Raw genomic sequence first — 23984 nt, forward strand, 5'->3', positions numbered from 1 at the left:
CAGCCAAATTCACCGACACTGGCTTGAATTGCTGTAAAGTCAGCCAGGCTCTACACCTTAGGCAAAATAGTGCCAGAGCTGGAATCTGGAAGTCCTGCTGCTGAACCTGGCACCCACAATTTACGCCAGGGAATTCAATTAAGGAAATAATATTTAACTGAGCTATTTACAATAGGGATCAGGAAGAATACACCTGACATTGAGAAGGACTAAGAGAGCATAACCGTGCCAGCCTCCCCGAATAGGAGCCGGAATGTGACGACTAGGGGCTTTTCACAGTAACATCATTTGAAGCCTACTTGTGACAATAAGCGATTTTCATTTCATAAAGTGGTCTTTGAGCAAGGGGTGGGGTGGGGCAAAGGATAAAATTAGGTGTCAGAAAGCCAAAGCCTGGCTAAAGGACAATGTACAGCTGCCATTTACTAGGATAGACGCAGTGTAAGTCTTATGCACAGATAGAAGCAGTAAGTAAAGAGCTGAATAGATTGGAAAGAACAGGGATAATTAAGATGGTGCAAAGCAGCGATTGAGCCAAACTCATTGTGGTAATTCAAAAAGCGGATGGGTCCGCTTGGATTTGTGGAGATCTTAAGAAAATAATGTTTGGGGTGAGGGTGAACAATGCCATGGTTAAACGGCATGAACATTGTCAGTGAGTGAGGAAGGGGGTGAATACTATTGTTGGGAGGGTGGTGGTGGTTGGTGATCATTGTTTAGAGGTAAGGGAGATGAACATTGTCGAGATGAAGAAGATGAATACTGCTGGGGTGGGGGGGGGGGGGGGGGGGGATGGGGGGGGGGGTGAGGGAGGGGACGAATACTGTTGGAGGATGAGGGAAGGAATGAACACTGTCAGGGTGAGGGAGGGGGTGAACACTGTCAAGGAGGAGTGAGAGAGGGTGGACATTGCCGGGAGGTAAGGGAGGAGGTGAACACAGGCAAGGGATGAAGGAGGTGGTGAACAGAGTTGAGGGGTGAGGGAGGGGGTGAACACTGTTGGTGGGTGAGGGCGGGGGTGAACAATGTTGGTGGGTGAGGGGGTTGAACAATGTTGGTGGTGAGAGGAGTGAATGTTCTCAGTTGGTATGGGGGCTGAACATTGTTGGGAGGTGTGGAGGTGAATGTTCTTGGGGAGATGAGGAGGTTAAACAATGTTGGGGGGTGAATGCTCTTGGGGGTGAGGGGGGGTTATCATTGTCAAGGTGAGGCTATGTATGCAGTGTTGAAATTGACAGCTCCATTTAAAGCAGTGTAGGTCAATAAACGTAAAGACAGGGGGCGCAATTCTCCGCTCCCGCGACTAAGTGCCCACGCCGTCGTGAACGCCATCGAGGTACACGACGGCGCAAAACGGCCCTGATCTCGACCAATTCAGGGCCTGAAAATGGACGAAGATCGGGGCCGCGAGAAACTCGGGGGGCGTGTCATGAAAGCAGCGTGGACTAAGATCGGGGCCGCGAGAAACTCGGGGGGCGTGTCGTGAAAGCAGCGTCGTCACCGCGCGCCGGGCGGCGCCGCTTAAATGACGCGGCCGGCGCCGCGTAACTGGCGTCACCTGCGCATGCGTGGTTGCCGTCCTCCCCGAGGCCGCCCCGCAAGAAGATGTCGGATGGATCTTGCGGGGCGCGGAGGAAAGGAGGTCCTCCTTCAGAGAGGCCGGCTCGCCGATCAGTGGGCACCGATCGCGGGCCAGACCCCTTTTGAGCCCTACCCCGGTGAAAGAACCCCCCTCGCCCCCCCCCACAGGCCGCCCCCCAGCGTTCCCGCGATGTTCCCGTCGACAATGACCAGGTGTGGATGGCGCCGGTGGGAAGCCGTCATTTTGGGCAGGCCGCTCGGCCCCGGAGAATAGCGGGTGTAGCGGAGAATCGCCATTTTGGGTGTCCTGGGCGATTCTCCAGCCTGCGCCGCGCAGAACTCGACGGGGCTGTTCTCGCCGCTTGGGTGAATCGCGGGAGGGCGTCGGACCGGCGTCGCGGGGAAAAATGGTGCGCATGGGGATTCTCCTAACCGGCGCGGGAGCGGAGAAGCGTGACCTGGGTCTTCAGTTCTTGATGAAGAAGGGAGCATTGCTTCTCTGGAATTTTACTCATCACTTCACTCGCGACCGCTCGTCGTTGGATTCTATTTGGAGCCAGAAATTGAAGGTGTAAAGGCTCCAGTATAAAATTGTAAGTGGGTGGTTTAAATCACAGTCAGTAGTGAGTGTACCTACTCTGATAATGACTGGAAGATCTTGGACATAGTCTTTATATCCCTGCCACAATCTCCACTCCCTCGCTACTCCCTCTCCCTGGCCTGAGGTTGAGTCACAGGATTTCCATCTCAGGAATATGGCCCAACTCCATTCCTGCCTCATCTTATCTGCTGCTGAAACCCTTCCTTCTGCGTTATTATCGCAAGAATTGACTTTTCCAATACACTCCCGGCTGGTCTCCCAACTTCCAACCTATGTAAATTTGAGGTAATCCAATACCCTTTTGCCTATGTCCTAACTTGTACCAAGTCCTGTTTACCCATTGCCTCTTTAATAGCTGAAGCATATTGCCTCCCCCTTAAGCAACACCTCAAAATTCTCATCTTTGCTTTCAAATAACTCCATATCACCCCTCCCTTTCTCTATCATCACCTCCACCCTCACAACCTTCTGAGATACCCTTGTTCTTCTGTGCTTGGCCTCTTGCGCATTCCTGATTTTAATTGCTCCAGCATTGGGGCTATGCTTTCAGGTGCCAAGGCCATATGGCCACGGAGTTCTCATCATAAATGTTTGTCTCTTTACCTTTATTTTATCTTTTAAGATGCTCCTTAAAACCTAGTTCTTTGACCAAGTGTTTAGCTATCTGTCTTAATGTCTTTTTTTTAATGTGGCTGTCAATGTTTGTTCTATAATACTGTAAAGTCCCTTGTGATGGTTTATTACATTAAAGGTGCTATATAAATGCAAATTATTCTTGTCATAACATATTCCTTGCTGTAACAAATATGTTTTTCATTAGGTAAAAATAAGGTGACAAGTGCTCATTGTTCATGCACTCACTAGTAACGTGACCATATAAAAGGTTCCTTGTAAGGGTTTGGTTAAAGATAGTATTATAGGGAGCTAACTCAATGTTGTGATTCCAAAAATCCAAACTCAGACAGGCTACAATAGCTCAGTTAGTTATGCAATTGTTAGCAATAAACAATGTCTTAAAGCTCTTGCATGGTCACGCATTCATTGCTGCTATGCTGCGAATGATATTGTGCTTGATATAACCCAAAGCTGCCATAATACAGAGAAAGGAACAACAGTGCAATTGGATGTGCCAAGATACCCTTGGAGGTTTATAAATGGATTGTTGTTTTTAAACACAAAACGTAGGAGTACAATCTGTTCAGGAGCAATGCTTTGGGGACTGTTTAATTAGGCAAATGTTGAAAATTAATGCTACAAAACAGCTGGGATGATCATGTGATCGGTGGCTGGACGGTCGCCATTGGAAACAATTTTATCACAAATTCCAAACTAAACCGCTGTGCCCTGTCCCATCTGTTTGTACCATCACTGTCTGTAGTTAAGAGTACCAGCTAGAAGATCTTGCGTACACAAAGACATTTGGCAAACTGTTAAACTCAACAAGATATGAAAAGGCCAATTTTTCAGAGGAACCTGCATTCAAATACAGATGCAAATAAAATTTAACTCCCGATTTAAGGAAGCACAGTTATCAGAAACACAGGGTTCAATCCAGAGTTGTTCAACATCCTTCCATGTCTTGAGTTCTTGTCATGGTGGAACTTATCTGGAGCTTGTGTCTAAGTCTTGAGGTCACGTAATGTTGGCTCAGGGATTTGAAGGCTTAATTTGTAGAGTGCTGAACTTTCATTTGGAGGGGCTGCTCCAGTTTGACAGCATGAATTGTAAAGTGCTGGACACCCGTTCCAAGAGGCCCACTTGAATTGCAATTAGAGTTCTGGACTTCCCTTCAGATGGGCCTGAATTCAAATTTCAACCTTGACTTACATTTCAACTCAACTGCTCTCAGTGGACAGGTTTCACCAATATTCATTCCGGCTGTTATAACCAAAACAGATTGTACGAACGAAAATCCCGGAAACCTGTTGTCATGGACCACCAAACATCAGCTATTTACAATAATTTTTGGAAAAATGGCGCCTTGTCTGAAAACACTTTTAAAAAACGCAAGTATAGGGTAATGTATTAAAAGGACAGCTGTGGAGTACCCAAATTGGGCCAAAGTTAAGTATTTAATAATAAACTCCACATGGTTCAGTTTTAGTCACCATGGCTTTACAATTCATTCCACTGAGGAGAACAATCCCAGCTTCTCTGGTGTCTCCAGATAGCTGAAATCCCTCATCCATGCTATCATTAATAAATCACCTCTGCCTCCTCTCAAAGGTCTTGATGTCCTTCCAAAAAGTCTGATGCTTAAAATTGGACACAATATTCCAGCTGAGGCCCAACCGGTGATTTATAATCATTTCAAAACACAACTTCCTCGCTTTGTACTCTATGCCTCATAACATCATTTCAAGATGGGCGAGATTCTCCTAACCCCCCGCCGGGTCGGAGAATCGCCAGGGGCTAGCGTGAATCCCGCCCCCGCCGGTTGCCGAATTCTCCGGCACGGGATATTCGGCAGGGGCGGGAATCGCGCCGCGCCGGTTGCCCCCCCCCCCCCCCCCCGCGGCGATTCTCCGGCCCGGATGGGCCGAAGTCCCGCTGCTAGAATGCCTGTCCTGCCGGCGTGGATTAAACCACCTCTCTTACCAGCGGGACAGGGCGGCGCAGGCGGGCTCCGGGGTCCTGGGGGGGGGGGGGCGCGGGGCGATCTGGCCCCGGGGGGTGGCCCCCACGGTGAGCTGGCCCGCGATTGGGGCCCACCGATCCGCGGGCGGGCCTGTGCCTTGGGGGCGCTCTTTTCCTTCCGCCTTTGCCACGGTCTCCACCATGGTGGAGGTGGAAGAGAACTCCTCCACTGCGCATGCGCGGGGATGCCGTGAGCGTCCGCTGACGCTCCCGTGCATGCGTCGCTCGGCAAAGTCATTTCTGCGCCAGCTGGCGGGGCACCAAAGGCTTTTCCCGCCAGCTGGCGGGGCGGAAATCAGTCCGGCGCGGGCCTAGCCCCTCAAGGGGGCCTAGCCCCTCAAGGTTAGGGCTCGGCCGCTCAAGATGCGGAGGATTCCGCACCTTTGGGGCGGCGCGATGCCGGACTGAATCATGCCGTTTTTGGCGCCGGTTGGCGGACATCACGCCGATTGCGGAGAATTTCGCCCATGATGTGTCAATCCAGGGATTGTTTTGCAATTTCTTTTTTAGAGTGCCCAATTCACTTTTTCCAATTAAGGGGCAATTTAGCATGGCCAATCCACCTAGCCAGCATATATTTGGGTTGTGGGGGCGAAAACCACGCAAACACGGGGAGAATGTATAAGCTCCACAAGGACAGTGACCCAGAGCCGTGATCGAACCTGGGACCTTGGCGCCGTGAGGCAACAGGGCTAATCCAGTGCGCCACCGTGCTGCCCTTGTTTTGCAATTTCTTTATACTTCTGCTTTATGAATAACCACCAGAACAAGGCACAGAGCGAAGGAATTGCATCCACCTGCATGGTTTGAGATCTCGATGCAGCGGCATCACAGTTAGTAAATTCTCATTTTTATGGTGCTATGCTGGCCATTTTTCCATCTATTAGGATATTAACAAACTAAATTTATACAGTGCCTTTAATGTAAAAATAAATGGTTTAGAGTTCACAGAGACTTGGAGAAGTGGAAATCGTTCAAATATAAAGAGGTCAAGATGGATGAAAAACAACTTGACCAATCAGGCGAATTTGAAAATGGGTCTTAAAGGAGGAGACACAGGTGGCGAGGTAAAGGAGCTAAAAAGGGGACACTTTAGAAAGTAATATCTATTTGGCTGCACACAGCTACCAAACGGGAAGCAAGGAAATCAGTGAATGTACTGGAGGCTAGAACCAGAAGGACAGCATTGGAAAACTGGAGGATGTTTCAAAGGTTGCAAGCATGGGTCCTGGGGGGATTTAAAGACACTGGAATCCTGTAAAATAGACAACAAACATGCCTGTGCACAAACCAACTTCACAACAGCTCCGTGAATAAATTCACTGCGTATGCTACTGAACCCTAAAGCTCAGAGAGGTCCCTACTCTCTATTCACTTAAACAATGCCATTTGGTGATATCAAATGTTTCTGGACTAGAGAATGGGAAATATTCTGCATGATTCCTGCTCTTGATTGTTCTCCAGTCTGTCATCACATCCCTGACTTGTGCCTTGTTGATGGTGGACAGGTTTGGAGGAATTAGGAGGCGAGTTACTCAGAAATCCCAGTCTCTGACCAGCTCTTGTAGCCACAGTATTTATATGGCTGGTCCAGTTCAGTTTCTGGTTCATGGTAATCCCCTCGGGTGATAGGAAAGGGGTTTTAGAGATGGCTATACCATTGAATGTCAAGCAGGCGCAGCTGTCATGTCAGCAATATCCATCTCTGTTAAGAAAAACATTGGCCCAGATCTTCCAAGGAGCGACAATCACTATCAGACTGTCACTCCATTTGAAATTTCCAAGCCCTGATACTGGACCATATTTCTTGCCAGGTGTTCTGAGCCCTGGTTCTACAGAAAGGTGGAGTGAAGCATTCATCAAAGACCTCCAGAGCAGTTCTCTAGCATTGGAGAAAGACAGAACATGCTCCTTTTTAGGGTACAAGCTGCCATTTGGTAAGTTTAAATGTCCAGTGTGAATATTATGAATGAATGAATGTTAGTGAATGGGTAAATGAGTAGGCTGGGTTAGTGAGTGAGGTAAATGGGTAAGTGGGTAGGGTGGCAAGTGGGTAAAGTGGCAAGTAGGTAGAGTGGGGCAAGTGGGTAGGGTGTAGTCGGGTCAGGTAGGATAGTCAGGTCAGGGGATAATCAGGTCAGTCAACTCGCCTCTCCTCCTTTAAGATTCGCCTGTAAGTCTGTCAAATTGGGGAGATGGTTTGGGGGGTCGAGGGGTTAGTCGGGTGGCTCCAAATTGAATCCAGCGATGAGCGGTGCCTGAAATAGGAGCAGGGTGCCGTTAGATAGTGGGGTCATTCCCGGCGCTGCGTGCGCAGGGAATGATATGCTAATCCCGCCCAGAACGGACCCTGATTTGTTTGGGATAGATTGCACCCAATGCATTTTTTAAGTTTCAACATTACTTTAGATCTCTTTTGTTCAAACCAAAATAGCAAAATTCTTTCTAGTCACTTTTTAAAAACATAAATTCAGACAGCCATAAATTTTACCTGTGATGAAATAAATAAACTGAATTAAATTAGAGAAATTTTGCCATATTTATCCCAAAACACTGGCAACCTCTGACTAGAGAGCAGTTAATCAAGGTATATTTGAAAGATGACTTCAAAGATATCCAACTCAAGCAATTCTTCCACTTTCACGGCAAAATGAAACTGAGTCATATAAGCAGAAGCTCATGACAGATAATCGTTTGGTCAGTTCCAACCAGGCAGCAGGCATTATAAACGGTTCTACGCATATTTGTACCTAATCTTTCAGAGACATGGAATAACTGCAAACGAGTAGACTGTAGGTGTAGGCAGTTGACAGTCAAGTGATCCATAGCATCTATTACTTATAGCTGGTTGGAGTTGGCCTCTTCTAACACTTCCTCGGCAATACAAAGAGAGTTTGGTCCTAAATGATCATATGCATCTAACAGAAAACTATAAACCAAACCATCAACATTTCTATAAAGGATCTATAATTTGATGAGCCATAGGTTAAAGGTCTACTGGAACAATCCAGCGAGTTCACAACCAGGGTTGAATTCCTGATGAAATTTGACTCTATATTTTTCGAATAAGTGATGTGTCTTCAGCCAAACAAAAACTGCTGCAGAAAGTGACACCACTATTTCCAACCCTATTGGAGATGACTGGTTAATAAATGGCTGGGATTGATGCTCTGTACATAATTTATATCACATCACTGTGATATTCTAAGCTCAATTTAAATATCTGGGGTGCATCTCGTCGGAAGTTAGTTTCGGCCAGAAATGAATCAGGCTAGAACAATGGTAAATAAGTTATTCTCCAAACTTGAATAATTTCTCGGCAGAAGAATAAGTGGAGATCTCAGGAAAATGATGTTCAAGACTGTGATTTGAAGTGTCTTGTTAGAAGAGGCTAGAATGTGGTCCTTGAGAAAAGTCGAGCTCCAAAGGTTAAAGAGTTGTGAAATGTGATTCTGGCAAAGGATGGAGTGGGTCAGCTGGAGAGGATGCACGAGCAATGAAGGGGTTCTCAGGCTGGTGGAGGAGGAAAGATCATTCATGACTGTCACAAGAATGAGGCAACAAGGTTGGATTGATCATATATTATCAGACATGAGAACTTGCTGAAGGAGGCGATTGAAGGAAGGGGTGTAGACAAAGACGGAGAAAAAGAATGATGTTAGACAACTTGAAACTGAACATGGGGAGAGTCCGATGAACAACTGAAGAGGAAAGCGCTAGATCGTGAGGCACGAGAAATAAGCAGAATATCCACCCTTAGGCAGATCAGCACCACCTGTACTCAGTTCATTTGCTTGAAAAGTGAACGGTGATTTTGTATAGTTACATTTGGCCATACACAAGTTCTGTTTACTGCAATTCAGAACAACTCTATTTTTAAATAGACTCTGTAAAAAGAATTATTTTATATTGCCAAATGCTTGTTTACTGCAAAATAAACCTGCTTACAATAAATACTGTTTCCAATTGATTTGCAGACAAATTGGAAACATTCGGCACTCATTAGTTTAAAGCCCTTTCAATTAGTGGTTTACATTTTGAAAAATGGCTATTTTATATTAAAAATGCTAAAATATGGGAAGTTCTAGTTACTGCAAATTTAAGAATCATTGTTTACAGTAGATGTAGTTCTCAAATTATGATTTCAAAATTCAGACTACATTACCCGCAGAAAATTTCCCAGGTTATTTATATTCTGGTTCTGGAACTAAACTCTGCAAATATCATAGTGACACGAAAAAATGCTGCCAAGCAACCAGATAGATGTATTAACTCAACTGGTCTGGAAAGTGACTCACCATGTCAAGGAGACACTTAAAAAGCTTTTATTAAACTTATAAATGGGCCACCTTTTCTGTGGCAATCTACCCCAAGGTTTCAGACGACTAAATATATGAACTTTGAGACAGAGTTTATGAGTGAACAATTTTATGAATGAACTTAGTGGAGATTGTGGGAAACCAATGGATTGTTACACAACAGCCTCCTGCTTTTTGCTGTGTTGGTTATTGGATTGGAAATCTTCCTTGCACGTGATCATTAACAAATTCTGACTGAGCAGTGCTGTGCAAAATTTAAAACACCTCTTTTTACTTTGCAGAAGGATGGCCTGTACTTTGCATCGCAGTAAATATGCATTGTGACTGATGTGTCAATGTCAGTTCAAAGGAGTTGTCTAGCCTTGGAAGAAATAGATTGCTTAATGAGTATCTGAGCTGGCCAACAGCCCACCAAGGGAGGAGGCTATATCATTCTCTGTACCAGGCTTGCTTTCTTTCGCAGATATAAATATCACACCAAGAAAACCGTCGTCAAGCGTCTGTGCTTCTGGACCCCTCTTCAATTAGCAGCATTGTGTGACTGGATAAGTTACCATTGTGTCAGTTGCTGCCTTTGACTTAGCTTGGACTTCAAGAAAACCTGGGGTATAATTGTTGCTCGATATCAAGGTTTCCTCAGTGAATCTCAGTTGCTACATTTCCTACTTTGCAACAGTGACTACACTTCAAAAGTATTTCATTGGCTCTAAAGTACTCTTGCTGTTCATGAGGTAGTGACAGGGGCTATATAAAAGTCAGTCTTTCTTTCTGTTGACAGGAAACAAGCTGAGATTGGTAGCACACTCCCATGAATTGTTTCTTTAACGGGTGAACCCATCAGGTACATTCATCCAAACTAAGACCATTAATATTGATCTGAGAAGATTTCAAGACATTTTACTGTTTTTCAGCAGATTCTCTTCTATTTATGTAGGGAACAATGGGATTTATCTGTCTGCTACTGTTTGACTTTTGCTTCAGCTAATTTCATTTGCTAGTAGGTACCCTCAGATACACCATTACTGTTCACTACTTGATCAATAAAATTGCAAAAAGTGATCAAAATAAACAGAGAATCAACAAAAGATTTTATTTTAGTCATCATTCTTTGATGCAGTTTTATTTAGCAAACGGATCCTGATCGTAAAAGTGACAAATCAGTGGTGCCACTTTAAGATTTGACTGTTCCAATAAAACAGTTAACCTCGTTCATCAGTGTCTGCCCATCTGCCTTTCTTTCTCTAACGTAATAACGCTTTCTGGATTTAATTTGCGAAGATGCTCCTGTTTCCTAATTGCTGCTGTCTCAGCCATTCAAATTTAATTTGACAACCACAGTAATTCTGTTTCTTTTAAAAATAAGTATGTATTTCAAACATACAAACATTTACTCTCAGCAAAAACAAAAATACACCATGGGAAAGAGAGTTTGTGAAAGATCATTGGAACTTATCTTTCAGTAAGTTCCACTTATCCCTGTGTCTGACTGGCCAGTGCTACGGAGCAGACCAGCACTCCACATTGACCTGTGACCCACCGAGTGGATTTGACCTCTGAAGAAGCGGCCCCCATTTTAATCATGTTGATTTGGTTATGCGGCTGATTTTACAAATCAAGGTTTACCTGAGCAACGGAACTTCTTTGCCTTGATCTGATTGATGCGTTTGTTGGCCAGGCGGCGTGGGTTGGTGCAACGCGCACCGCTGGTTTCAATCGGGTTGTTGTGGAGATAGTCGGCCAGCCACCTCAGATGGCAGTCACACACAAAAGGATTCTGGGCCAAGTGGCTGAGTTTAAACAGATGACATTTTGTAAGAGAGAGAGAGAGACAAATAATTTTAAAACCAAAAAAGTAAGATGTCTCAAAGATTTAAATTTTTAAAAAAAATTATAACTAGCTCACAGGTCAAGTCCCTTCTTTTAAAGGGGGGGGGTATGTCTTTTCCAAATTAGCATCAAAAGGAGAACAGAATGTCCCTGTCAACGGGTTTGTAAGCCTTTGTTGTCCTTTTAACATCAAGTGCAATTCCACCCCCCCCCACCCCCCCATGGCCTGTCGATAAAGGTCTGTCCACTGCAGATGCTTCCTCCCCCATCCTGACATCCTCCCCATCCGCCCCACACACCCCAATCCCCCTTCCCAGGCCTCCCCTCCTCTCCTTGAGAACCCCAAAGCTTGCCTGATCCTGTGCTCCCAGGACTTAGATTCTGGAGATTGTTTGCAGTCCCAGTCCTGTCCACTGCAACTTCTGGTGCTGTTGGGACCCAGAGCTGCCAATCCATCAGATTGGGCAGCAGCTCTCCGAGGCAGGACATGCTGCCGAGTGAGGGGTGGCAGCATCAGTGGCAATGTGTGCACTGTGGACTCCTCAGGTAGGGGGAGAGAAACTCTGCCATCCAAAAAATCTGAGCCTGTATCGTGATTTCTTCTATTTTTTATTTCAAGTTTTTAAACAGTGTGAGTGAACTGACGGAACATCAGTGTGATCATATGCAGAAAGCAAGTTTGCACATACTGTTATGCGTGATCTCCGAACACTAGGTGGCAGTATAAACCCAGCACGTGACTCTGTGGCAAGGGGGTTGGGAGTAGGTCATGCTGGAGGATAGACATATTTTGCAGTAGCTCTACTTTAGTTAATTAGCGTTAGTAGTTTATTATTTTATTTATTCTAGTTATCTCATCACACAGTTGTTTCACAATAAATTATTTAAACTAGATGTTCTGTAGTTCATCATTCACTTCTACCAGTCTACAGAATATGACCATCAGTACGTGTAACTCAGGATGCTGTCTGGGAGGGGTTACTGAGCTTGATTGTGTGTTCATCAGCAGAGATACAGTCAATAATATAATATCCTGTCAAGCAGCTGTTATCAAAACTGACATTGGTTGAAAAAGAATATTGAATTTTGTATTCACCAAAGGACTGTTACAGTTACTGATGTACCTGCAAGTGCTAATTCCATATACCGGCCTTTGCCCATATCCGTTAATATCTTTGCTGAAGAAAAATCTATTTATCTCAGATTTAAAAGGAATAACTGTTATAGCTTCAACTGCTGTTTGTGGATGAGAGTTCCAAACCTTTACCGCCCTTTGAGTGAAGAAGTGCTTCCGAACATCTCTCCTGAACAGTCCAGCTCTAATTTTAGATTCTGCCCCTTAGTTTTAGAATCTCCAACCAGTGGAAATAGTATGGGCGCGATCCAATGGTCACGCTTCACCGGAAAAGCAGCTTACCACGGCACAGCATGGTCGAAGAAAGCCAGAAGACCTTGCTTTAGAGATCAACCTGGCTCGCAACGCCTCGCGAGAGCCAACGTCATCTCATGAGACTTAATGATGTAAATCCCGTGATCACGTTTTGGCAAATCTGCATTTTAGAGCGGGATAGCTAGCCTCACTCTAATGTGCAGATTACGGAGGTACCTGAGGCTTTGGGACTTATCCCCTTTGCCTCAGAGACCTTGGGCAAATGCTGTTCCCCAAAAGGGGACCAGGCAGAACAGCACTCGTGGGTGTCCCAGGGGATTGGAGGCCTCCAGCTGCATGCCCTCTGTGCAGGGTGGTGCCCTGGTACTACTGGTGTCACCTGGGCACCCTGGCAGTGCCATGTGGGTGCCAGCCTGGCAATGCCAAGGTGCCCAGGTGACACTGGCAGTGGGCACAGGAACTTCCAGGATGTCAGCATGGTGTCATACAGAGAAAATAGAAGCAGGAGGAGGCCATTCAGCCCTTCGAGCCTGCTCCTCCATTAATTATGATCATGGTTGATCATCGAGTTCAATACCCTGATCCTGTTTTCCTCCCGCCTTCCCCCCCATATCCCTGCATTCCTTTAGCCCCAAGAGCTATATGTAATTCCTTGAAATTACACAACGTTTTGGCCTCAACTACTTTTGGTGGTAGCGAATTCCACAGATTCATCACTCTCTGGGTGAAGACATTTCTCCTCACCTCAGTCGTAAAATGTTTACCCCTTATCCTCAATCTATGGCCCCTGGTTAAAATGATAGAATTTACAGTGCAATAGGAGGCCATTCAGCCCATCAAGTCTGCACCGGTCCTTGGAAAGAGCTCCCTACTATTGCCCACGCCTCCACCCTATCCCTGTAACCCAGTAACCTAACTTTTTGGACCCAAAGTGGCAATTTAGCATGGCCAATCCACCTAACCTACACACCTTGGGACTGTGGGAGGAAATCCAAGCAGACACGGGGAGAAAGTGCAAACTTCACACAGGTTCTGGACTCTCCCACCAACAGGAACATTTTTTCTGATTCTACCCACGATAATGCTGTTAGAATTCTATAGGCCTGATTTTCCGACCCCCCTGCCGGGTCGGAGAATCCCCAGGGGGCAGGGTGAATCCCTCCCCGCGGCTCCGACGCCGGCTGCCGTATTCTCCGGCTCCGGTTTTCGGGCGGGGTCGGGGTTCACGCCGCCCCGGTTGGGGGGCCGTTGGCAGCGGCCCCCCCGGCAATTCTCCGGGCCCCGAAGGGCCAAGCGGCGGTTTCTGGCCAGTCCTGCCAGCGTGGATTGGGCATGGTCCCACATGGCAGGACCTGTCTGGTAGGCTGGCTGGTGCGGTTCTCGGGAGGGGTGCGGGGGGATCCGGCCCCATGGGGGGACCCCCACGGTGGCCTGGTCCGCGATCGGGGCTCACCGATTTGCGGGCGACCTGTGCCGTAGGGGCACTCCTTCCTTCCGCGCCAGCCACTGTAGGGGTCTGCCATGGCCGGCGCGGAGAAGACACCCCCCTGCGCATGCGCTAGAATCTGCCGGCTGGTCTGCGCATGCGCAGAGCCACGCGGGCGGTTCTAAGCATGCGCTAACTCGCGCCGGCCCTTCGGCGCCGGTTGGTGCTGCGCCAACCCCTCTGGCGCCGGCCTAGCCCCTGGAAGTGTGGAGGATTCCACAACTTCCAGTCGGCCCGACGCGGAGTGGTTCGCGCCGCGTTTTACGCTGGTGTCGGGCCATCGCGGGAATTTGGGAGAATCCCGCCCCGCATGTTTCTATGAGATCCCGTCTCACTCATCTTTCCTCAGAAAAGGACACCAAAACTGCACACAATACTCCAGGTGTGGCCTCACCAAAGCCCTGTACAAGTGCAGTAAAACATCCTTATTCGTATACTCAAATTCTCTCGCTATGAAGGCCAATATACCACTTGCCTTCTTTAATGGCTGCTGTAACTGCGCGCTTACTTTCAGCAACTGATGCACGAAGACACCAAGGTCTCACTCATTATCTACCTCTCTCAATTTACACCCATTCAAATAATAATCTGCCTTCCTATTTTTGCTACCAAAGCGGATAACCTCACATTATACTGCATCTGTCATGTATATGCGCACTCACTCAATCTGTCCAAATCCTGCTGAAGCATCTCTGCATCCTCGTCATACTTCACCCTCCCACCCAACTTCGTATCATCTGCAAATCTGAGATAATACACTTAGCTCCCTCGTTCAAAGTCATTGATATATAATGTGAACAGTTGGAATCCTAGCACAGATCCCTGCGGTACCTCACTAGTCACTGCCTGCCAATCGGAAAAAGACCCATTTTTTCCCAACATTTTGCTTCCTGTCTGTTAACCAGCTTTGCCAAACATTATTTCCCTTTCGTAAATCCATGCTAACTTTACACCATTGATTATACCATTGTTTTCCAAATGCTATGCTATGAAATCCTTGATAATGGCCTCTAGCAACATCCTTGCTACAGACATTAGGCTCACTGGTCTATAGTTCCCTGTTTTATCTCTACCTCCCTTTTTGAATAGTGGGCTTACATTAGCTACCCTCCCGTCCGTAGGAACATAGAACATAGAACATAGAAAATACAGCACAGAACAGGCCCTTCGGCCCACGATGTTGTGCCGAACCTTTGTCCTAGATTAATCATATATTATCATTGAATTCACAGTGCAGAAGGAGGCCATTCGGCCCCCCGAGTCTGCACCGGCTCTTGGAACGAGCACCACACCCAAACTCAACAAATCCACCCAACACCAAGGGCAATTTGGACATTAAGGGCAATTTATCATTGGCCAATTCACCTAACCCGCACATCTTTGGACTGTGGGAGGAAACCGGAGCACCCGGAGGAAACCCACGCAGACACGGGGAGGACGTGCAGACTCCGCACAGACAATGACCCAAGCCGGAATCGAACCTGGGACCATGGAGCTGTGAAGCAATTGTGCTATCCACAATGCTACCGTGCTGCCCTTAAGAACAAATAAATCTACACTATATCATTTTACCGTAATCCATGTACCTATCCAATAGCTGCTTGAAGGTCCCTAATGTTTCCGACTCAACTACTTCCACAGGCAGTGCATTCCATGCCCCCACTACTCTCTGGGTAAAGAAACTACCTCTGATATCCCTCTTATATCTTCCACCTTTCACCTTAAATTTATGTCCCCTTGTAATGGTGTGTTCCACCCGGGGAAAAAGTCTCTGACTGTCTACTCTATCTATTCCCCTGATCATCTTATAAACCTCTATCAAGTCGCCCCTCATCCTTCTCCGCTCTAATGAGAAAAGGCCTAGCACCCTCAACCTTTCCTCGTAAGACCTACTCTCCATTCCAGGCAACATCCTGGTAAATCTTCTTTGCACCTTTTCCAGAGCTTCCACATCCTTCCTAAAATGAGGCAACCAGAACTGTACACAGTACTCCAAATGTGGCCTAACCAAAGTTTTGTACAGCTGCATCATCACCTCACGGCTCTTAAATTCAATCCCTCTGTTAATGAACGCGAGCACACCATAGGCCTTCTTCACAGCTCTATCCACTTGAGTGGCAACTTTCAAAGATGTATGAACATAGACCCCAAGATCTCTCTGCTTCTCCACATTGCCAAGAACTCTACCGTTAACCCTATATTCCGCATTCATATTTGTCCTTCCAAAATGGACAACCTCACACTTTTCAGGGTTAAACTCCATCTGCCACTTCTCAGCCCAGCTCTGCATCCTATCTATGTCTCTTTGCAGCCGACAACAGCCCTCCTTACTATCCACAACTCCACCAATCTTCGTATCGTCTGCAAATTTACTGACCCACCCTTCAACTCCCTCATCCAAGTCATTAATGAAAATCACAAACAGCAGAGGACCCAGAACTGATCCCTGCGGTACGCCACTGGTAACTGGGATCCAGGCCGAATATTTGCCATCCATGACCATTGCAGAGTCTAAAGAATTTTTGAAAATGACCACAAATGGATCCACAATTTCTGGAGCCACTTCCTAAAATACTCTGGGATGAAGATTATCAGGCCCTGGAGATTTATCTGCCTTCAATCCCATTAATTTCCCCAAAGCCATTTCTTTACTGATACTAATATCCTTCAGCTCCTCACTAATATCCTTCAGCTCCACGCCCACCGGTGACTGGAAATTCCCGCCCGAGGTCAATGGACCTTTACATGGTCCCTGCTCCATCTGTAGCGATCTTGCGGTGAGCGTGGCAAAAAAATACAGCCCCTTGTCTGTCAATAGCTCAGCAATTTTATGCTGCCATCTAAGCTGTCTACAATGCCACCTAACTTTGTATCATCAGCACATTTGAATATATGACTTTCTATACCATCATCCAAGTCATTTTCCCCACACTCTGTCATCTGTCATTCAATTAATTTCCTAACCATGGGTGCAATTTAATGCAAAAAAAAGAGTCCATTTAGCAGGGTGTTTCCAGACACTTGCAGGGTTGCACTGCCAGAGTGGCATGGGCACTGCCAGGGTACCAGGCTGGCAGAGCAAGGTGTTCAGATGGCATCCAGGGTGCCAGGGTATCACCTGCCCAGAGCTCGACCACCGGGGACCTATGATAGCCTGGGAACCATAACGTCTGGCACACATTTGTGGAAACCATTGCTAAACAGTGCCAAGGCAAGGCCATTTGATCCCCGCCTTGGGTAACTCCGGCACAGATTTATTCAAGTGAAACAAACTACTCACTTGAATAAGCAAATCTGGATGATGCCCATTGAGGGCAAGATCCAGATCGTGATGCCTCATGAGATCTCATTAGATTTCATTTTTTTTTCTTTTTAAAAACGTTTTTTAGAGTACCCAATTATTTTTTTCCAATTAAGGGGTAATTTAGCATGGCCAATCCACCTAACCTATCTTTCACCTGTGGGGGTGAAACCCACACAGGCACGGGGAGAATGCGCAAACTCCATACGGCAGTGACCCATGGTTGGGATTCGAATGACCCAGGACTGGGATCTGAACCCGGGTCCTCAGCGCCATAGTCAGCAATGCTAACCATTGTGTCATGTGCCGCCCCCTCATTAGATTTCATGAGGTGTAACGAGCTTCATAAATCTTGCGAGAGGCCTCTCGCGAGATTTTACGTATTTGTCATGTCCAGAGCCAGGCACGGTCAGGTCGGTAAATTGCACCCCATGTAAATAATTTGTCCTCAACTCTGTGGGCTTAGATAACAGTCTCACAGGTGGAACTTTATCAAATGCCTTCTGTAAGTCGAGATAAATAACATGCACAGACATTCACACTACCTTAGTCACCTCTCCAAAAAATTCAATGAGATTAGTCAGGCTTGACATCCCCTTCATGAATCCATGCTGACTCTCCATGATCGACCAAAATCATTTGATGTGTTCAGTTACCCCATCCGTTATTATAGACTCCAGCAATTTCCCCACCATAGATTTTAGGCTAACCGGTTTGTAATTCACTGGTTTCCCCCTTTCACCCTTCTTAAAATTTGCAGTGATGAGTTCAATGTTCCAATCCAGAGCGACTACTCTTGAATCGAGGGAACTCTGAAAGATTATAATTAGAGCATCTACAACGTGCTCCCCTACACCCTCGGTTGGAAACCGTCAGGACCTGGGGGTTTGTCACTCTTCAGTTCCATTAATTTTCTCGTTACTGTTGCTGTCCTAACGTTATTTGAATAAATCCCTGTCCTCTATCAACTATTATTTTTTTCGGGACTTCCGGCAAGTTATCCTCCTTTTCTGCTGTAAATACTGAGGCAGAGTAATTGTTCAACATGTCTGCCACACTCCCATGATCAATGACAATGGAGGGCAGCATGGTGGCACAGTGGTTAACATTGCTGCCTACGGCGCTGAGAACCTGGGTTCGAATCTCGGCCCTGGATCACTGTCCATGTGGAGTTTGCACGTTCTCTCCGTGGCTGCGTGCGTTTCACCCCCACACTCCAAAGATGTGCAGGATAGGTGAATTGACCATGTTAATTGCCCCTTAATTGGAAAAAATAATTGGGTACTCTAAATTTATAAAAAAATAAATCAATGACGATGGGCGGGATTTACTGGCTGTTCAGACCGGTGGTAAATTCTGGTCCTATGCCGTTGCACGGGTTTCCCAGCGAAGAGGGGTGCAGTCAACGTGAAATCCCATTGACAACGGCGGACCGGTAGAGCCCGCTGGCGGGCTGCCTCCTCCACTGAAAAACACGTGGCGGGGTGATAAGTAAATCCCGCCCATTGTCTCCATTTTCAGCTTTTAGTGGGCATACATTGCTCTTGACCACCTGCTTTCCCTTTATGTAAATTATAACATTTATTCTTATTGATTTTTATGTCCCTTGCAAGTTTTCTTTCATAATTCACTTTGATATCTCTTATAAGCTGTTTTGTGACCCTTAGCTGGTCTATTTTGTTAAGTAATGGGTTAAGAGACATTGGGCACGATTCTCCACTCCGCGCCGGTTGGGAGAATCGCCTGGGCCGCCAAAATTTCCCGTGACACCGGTCCGACGCCCTCCCGCGATTCTCCCAAGCGCCGGGAACGGCCCCGTCGAGTTCCGCGGGCCGCAGGCCGGAGAATCGCCCGAGACACCCAAAATGGCGATTCTCCGGCACCCCTGCTATTCTCAGGCCCGGATGGGCCGAGAGGCCAGCCCAAAACGACGGGTTCCCCCCGGCGCCGTCCACACCTCCTTTCTTCCGTCTGCCATCTTCTTGCGGGGCGGACTCGGAGAGGACGGCAACCACACATGCGCGGGTGATGCCAGTTATGCGGCGCCGGCCTCATCATGTATGCGGCACCGCCTTTACACGGCGACAAGGCCTGGCGCGTGTAAATGGCGCAGCCCCGCTCCTAGCCCATTATCGGGCCCTGAATCGGTCGGGATAGGGGCCGTTTCGCGCCGTCGTGAACCTCAACGGCATTCACGACGGCGTGGGCACTTCGGCGGGGGAGTGGAGATTCCCGCCCATTGCAATTAGTTGTCTCATTTATGTTAAGTATCCATTAATTGACACTGATATGTAAAGGGGCTTCAGGTGGCCTCTGTCAGGTGATGTATAGTTAGAGTTTTGTGCAAAGGCTGTTGGAATGAAATAAATGTGTGTTTGTGAAAAAGGGACAGAACTTTAGACTCTTCATATCACAGCAACTAAAACGTCTAACAATTGGTAGCAGAGGATGATTGCTGTGTAAATGTGAAGGGTTGAAAGATACAACTTTTCCAGATCAAACCAAGGAGTGAGTAAGAAAAAAAAAAAAGGGATATATGGCTGAACCGAGGATAAAGATGGCTGGATATGATTATCCTCCCTTAATTTCTGAAAGGGAATCGTACGACCAATGGAGAAGTGCAGTAGTTATGTGGACTAAGGTAACTGCTTTGGGAAAGAAAAGACAAGGTATGGCATTGGCTCTTTCTCTACCATATGGCAGTAAAATCCAAAACAAAGTGCTTTCTGAGTTGGAATTGGAAGAGTTAGACTCAGAAGAAGGTCTGGAGACTTTATTACATTATATGGATAAGATTTATAAGAAAGATGACTTGTTAAGTGCGTATGAAGCATGGTCGGATTTTGATAAGTTCCGGAAAATGGAGGATATCTCCATGGAAGACTATATAATGGAATTTGGCAGACTATATAAAAGGCTGCAGAAACACAACCTGGAATTTCCACAGTCTGTGTTGGCCTTTAAATTACTTGACTGTGCGAGAGTGAGCAACATGGATAGGCTCCTGGTTTTGACAGGAGTTCAGTTTACTGATAAGATTACCTTATTCGAACAGATGACAAAAGCTTTACAAAGTTTCTGGGGAAACATTCGATTCCGATGGCTCTGATGACCCAAATAGATCAGCCTGCAATAAGGCAGAATATGGAAGATACACTACTAACAGGATGTCGAAATCGTATGGCTACGAACCGGGCTCAATACTATAGAAGGAGACCGAAACAAGGAAACAAGGAAATTATGAAGACAGAAACCCAGTTAGAACCTACAATAGGAAGATGAACCCCAGAAATGCACGGGGCATGATAAATTGATGTTTTCGATGTGGCTCTCAATACCATTATGCTTTCAACTGTCCAACTCATTATGATGGAGTGTTTGAAGCGGCACATGACACGGAAGAGTCAGAAGAGGAAAAAGATAGTGACCAGAAAGAAGGCACTGTCCTATTGACAAGCAGTTTTACGCCGGTAATGAGGGTGTTGGTTGCAGAATCCTTCAACTGTGCTGTATTGGACAGTGGCTGCACATCTACTGTGTGTGGAATTGACTGGTTAAAATGTTTCCTGGACTCTTTGACTGCTGAAAATCGTAACAAGGTTAAGGAATTTGAAAGTTCCACAAGTTTCAGGTTTGGGGATGATAATACTCTGAAGTCGCTGAAAAGAGTGGTGATCTCTTGCAATACTGCCGGAGTGAATCATTTCATTAGCACGGATGTTGTATCAAGTGATTCTGACCTTTGATTCTGAGCAGACCGTCGATGAAGAAAGCACACATGAAACTGGATATGGAACAGGATAAGACGACAGTTTTTGAAAGACGGTGGACTTACAATTTACACAGTCGGGACAGTATTGTATTCCATGACTGACAAATAATATTTCAAGTAGAGTGGTTAAGGATGTGTTAATGGCAGTTGAAAATGGGACTTTAGCTAATAAAAAGCTTGTGGTATTAAAAATGCATGGGCAATTTGCACATCCGTCTTCTCGGAGGCTGAAAAATTTATTAAAGGATGCAGGAGTAAGGGATGACGACTATACTAAACTGGTAGAACAGGTTAGTGACCGCTGTGAAGTTTGTAGGAAGTACAGAAGGACACCAGCACGACCGATAGTAACCCTACCTTTGGCCAGGGATTTTAACGACATTGTGGCCATGGACCTTAAGATCTGGGATGAAGCAAATAATATATTTATTTTGCATTTTGTAGATTTAGCAACCAGATTTAGTCAATCAACGATTGTACGAAGAAAAAAAAAAGAGAGTAATTCTGGATCAAATCGTGGAAAAATGGATAGGGACAGGAATGGGTCCATCGGCAAATTTTTTTTACGGACAATGGGGGAGAATTTGCTAATGATGAGTTTAGGGATATGTGTGAAAACATGACTATCAGAGTTATGAATACGGCTGCAGAAAGCCCATTTAGTAATGGTGTCTGTGAAAGACATCATGCTGTCATCGATGACAGGCTTCGGAAATTTTTGGCAGATTGACCAAATTGCAGGCTAAATTCAGCTTCAGCATGGGCAGTACATGCAAAGAATTCATTGCAGATGGTTGGGGGCTATAGTCCTTATCAATTAGTGTTTGGTAGAAATCCTAAAATTCCGTCCATTTTGGATGACCAACCTCCAGCTTGGGATGGGGCTACAATTAGCTCTGGTTTTGCTGAACATTTAAATGCATTACATAGCAGTAGAAAAGCTTTTTTGGAAACAGAAGTCTCTGAAAGAATTCGCAGAGCTTTAAGACATAACGTACGGCCATCAGATGCCGTTTTTCAGCAAGGAGGCATGGTATACTATAAGAGAGACAATTCTAATGAATGGAAAGGCCCAGGGGAGATCATAGGCATAGATGGCAAAACAATTATTTTGCAACATGGTAATCAAACGGTTAGGGTACATTCATCAAGGATAATGGGTGCAGATTACAAATTTTCAAATTTAGACAGAGCAGACAGACATGACGAGGAACCAGAGTCATCTGGTACGTATGTGTTACAGAACTATGAGGACCAATTAACTGATATAGACAGGGTTTCTGTGGAGGAACACAACACTTCTGATGAATTAGAACAGGCCATTTTTCAGAAAGGGCAACTGCCAAAAGTTGGTACAAAAGTGACATACTTGCCCGAAGGGTCTAGTCAATGAAAGGATGCAACTGTTATTTGTAGAGCAGGGAAGGCCACTGGAAAGTATAAACATTGGTTGAATGTACAGCATTCAGGGGAAGGAGTCAAGACAATGGATTGGGAAAACGAAGTTCAAAAATGGAGGGCACAGAAACGCAGTGCCAGTTCAGATAGTACATCGGATAGTGAACAGGTCCAATGGAAAAGGTCGAGAACTGTTGAAAGAACATCCCACAGCAGAACGGAAAGATCAAGCAGTAGCAGTACAGAACACGATACCAGGCGGGAGAGGGGATGTAGTTTATCAAGATCTCAGATCATGAGTAAGACTATGAATACTAATAGGAGTAGAAGCCCACATGCACGTGTGATTTTGGTGGCTTCAAATAAATAAGATGAAAAAGTTATCAAAGAAGCTAAACAGCAAGAATTGCATAGTTGGAGTGAATTTGGGGTATACACGGAAGTACCGGATAGGGGGCAAAGAGCTCTATCCCACAGATGGATTTGCACGGAAAAGGTTCTTCCGGATGGAACTTATAAGGCAAAGGCCAGGCTTGTGGCAAGGGGATTTGAAGAAAATTTAGAAGATTAGGATTTAAGGGTAGATTCACCTACAGCAGGAAAGGTTATTTTAAAGATCTTCTTGGCTCTATTAGCCACAAAGTCATGGGAATGCAAATCTATAGCTATAAAAGCTGCCTTTTTGCAGGGGCATCAGGTCCAGAGAGACATTTTTCTCTGTCCTCCTAAAGAAGCAGCTAACACAGAAGGGGTACTCTGGAAGTTGAACAAATGTGTATATGGATTAAATGATGCATCTAGAGTCTGGTATGTTTCGGTAAGGTCAGTTTTGTTAAAGTTAGGCTGTTGCCAGTTGAAAGCAGATCCTGCAATGTTTTACTGGCACTATAAAGGAAATCGTTCTGGCATTTTTATGATGCATGTCGATGATTTTTTGTGGGGTGGGACTAGTGATTTTGAAGCTATTGTAATCTCTGGTTTGAGGAAAGAATTCAGGGTTGGAAGTCAGGCTTCCAGTGCATTTAAATATATTGGACTGGAAATTGGACAGACTAAGTTAGGGGCAACTTTACGTCAGCAATCTTATTTGGAAAGCATCAGCCCAATAGCAATTAGTTGTTGCCGAGTTTCACAAAAAGACGCAATGGTTTCAAAGATAGAAAAAGAGCAACTGCGAAGTTTAATTGGGCAACTGAACTGGTTAGGTAGACAGACTAGACTGGACGTGAGTTTTGATGTCTTAGAGTTGAGTACAAAAATGAATGATCCCAAAGTGGAAGACATAATAAGAGCAAATAAAGCGTTGGCCAAACTAAAAATGCAGGAGTGTGTTTTGAAGTTCCCGGTTTTAGGTGACCTTAGACACTTGAAACTCATAGTTTATAGTGATGCATCCTACGCAAATTTATGTGATGGGGTTTCAAGCGCAGGACGTTTTATATTTCTTTCCTTTTGGGGAACAATGGTAAATGTTGCCCGTTTGTGTGGGAAACAAAGAAAATAAGGAGAGTGGTAAAAAGCACTTTGGCTGCTGAGATGTTAAGCCTTGTAGAGGCGGTGGATATGGCCCTTTATATAAGTATGATATTGACAGAAATTTTGGGATTAGGGGATTTGGGTAATATACCTATTGACTGTCACATTGACAATAAATCCCTGTGGGAAAATGTGC

The 23984-nt window shown here is 45.7% G+C and overlaps 1 protein-coding gene across 2 annotated transcripts in view; it reads right to left on the bottom strand.

The window, feature by feature from the left end:
* Positions 1-23984, bottom strand: part of LOC140426781 (slit homolog 3 protein-like) — a 925338-nt gene that overhangs the window by 191164 nt on the left and 710190 nt on the right. For both annotated transcript variants that reach the window (XM_072511946.1, XM_072511947.1), the window contains one exon: positions 10762-10925. In XM_072511946.1, the coding sequence (XP_072368047.1) occupies positions 10762-10925 (164 nt within the window). The remainder of the gene's footprint in view (positions 1-10761; positions 10926-23984) is intronic.

Source organism: Scyliorhinus torazame, chromosome 7, assembly GCF_047496885.1.
Source record: "Scyliorhinus torazame isolate Kashiwa2021f chromosome 7, sScyTor2.1, whole genome shotgun sequence".
Classification (NCBI taxonomy): domain Eukaryota; kingdom Metazoa; phylum Chordata; class Chondrichthyes; order Carcharhiniformes; family Scyliorhinidae; genus Scyliorhinus; species Scyliorhinus torazame.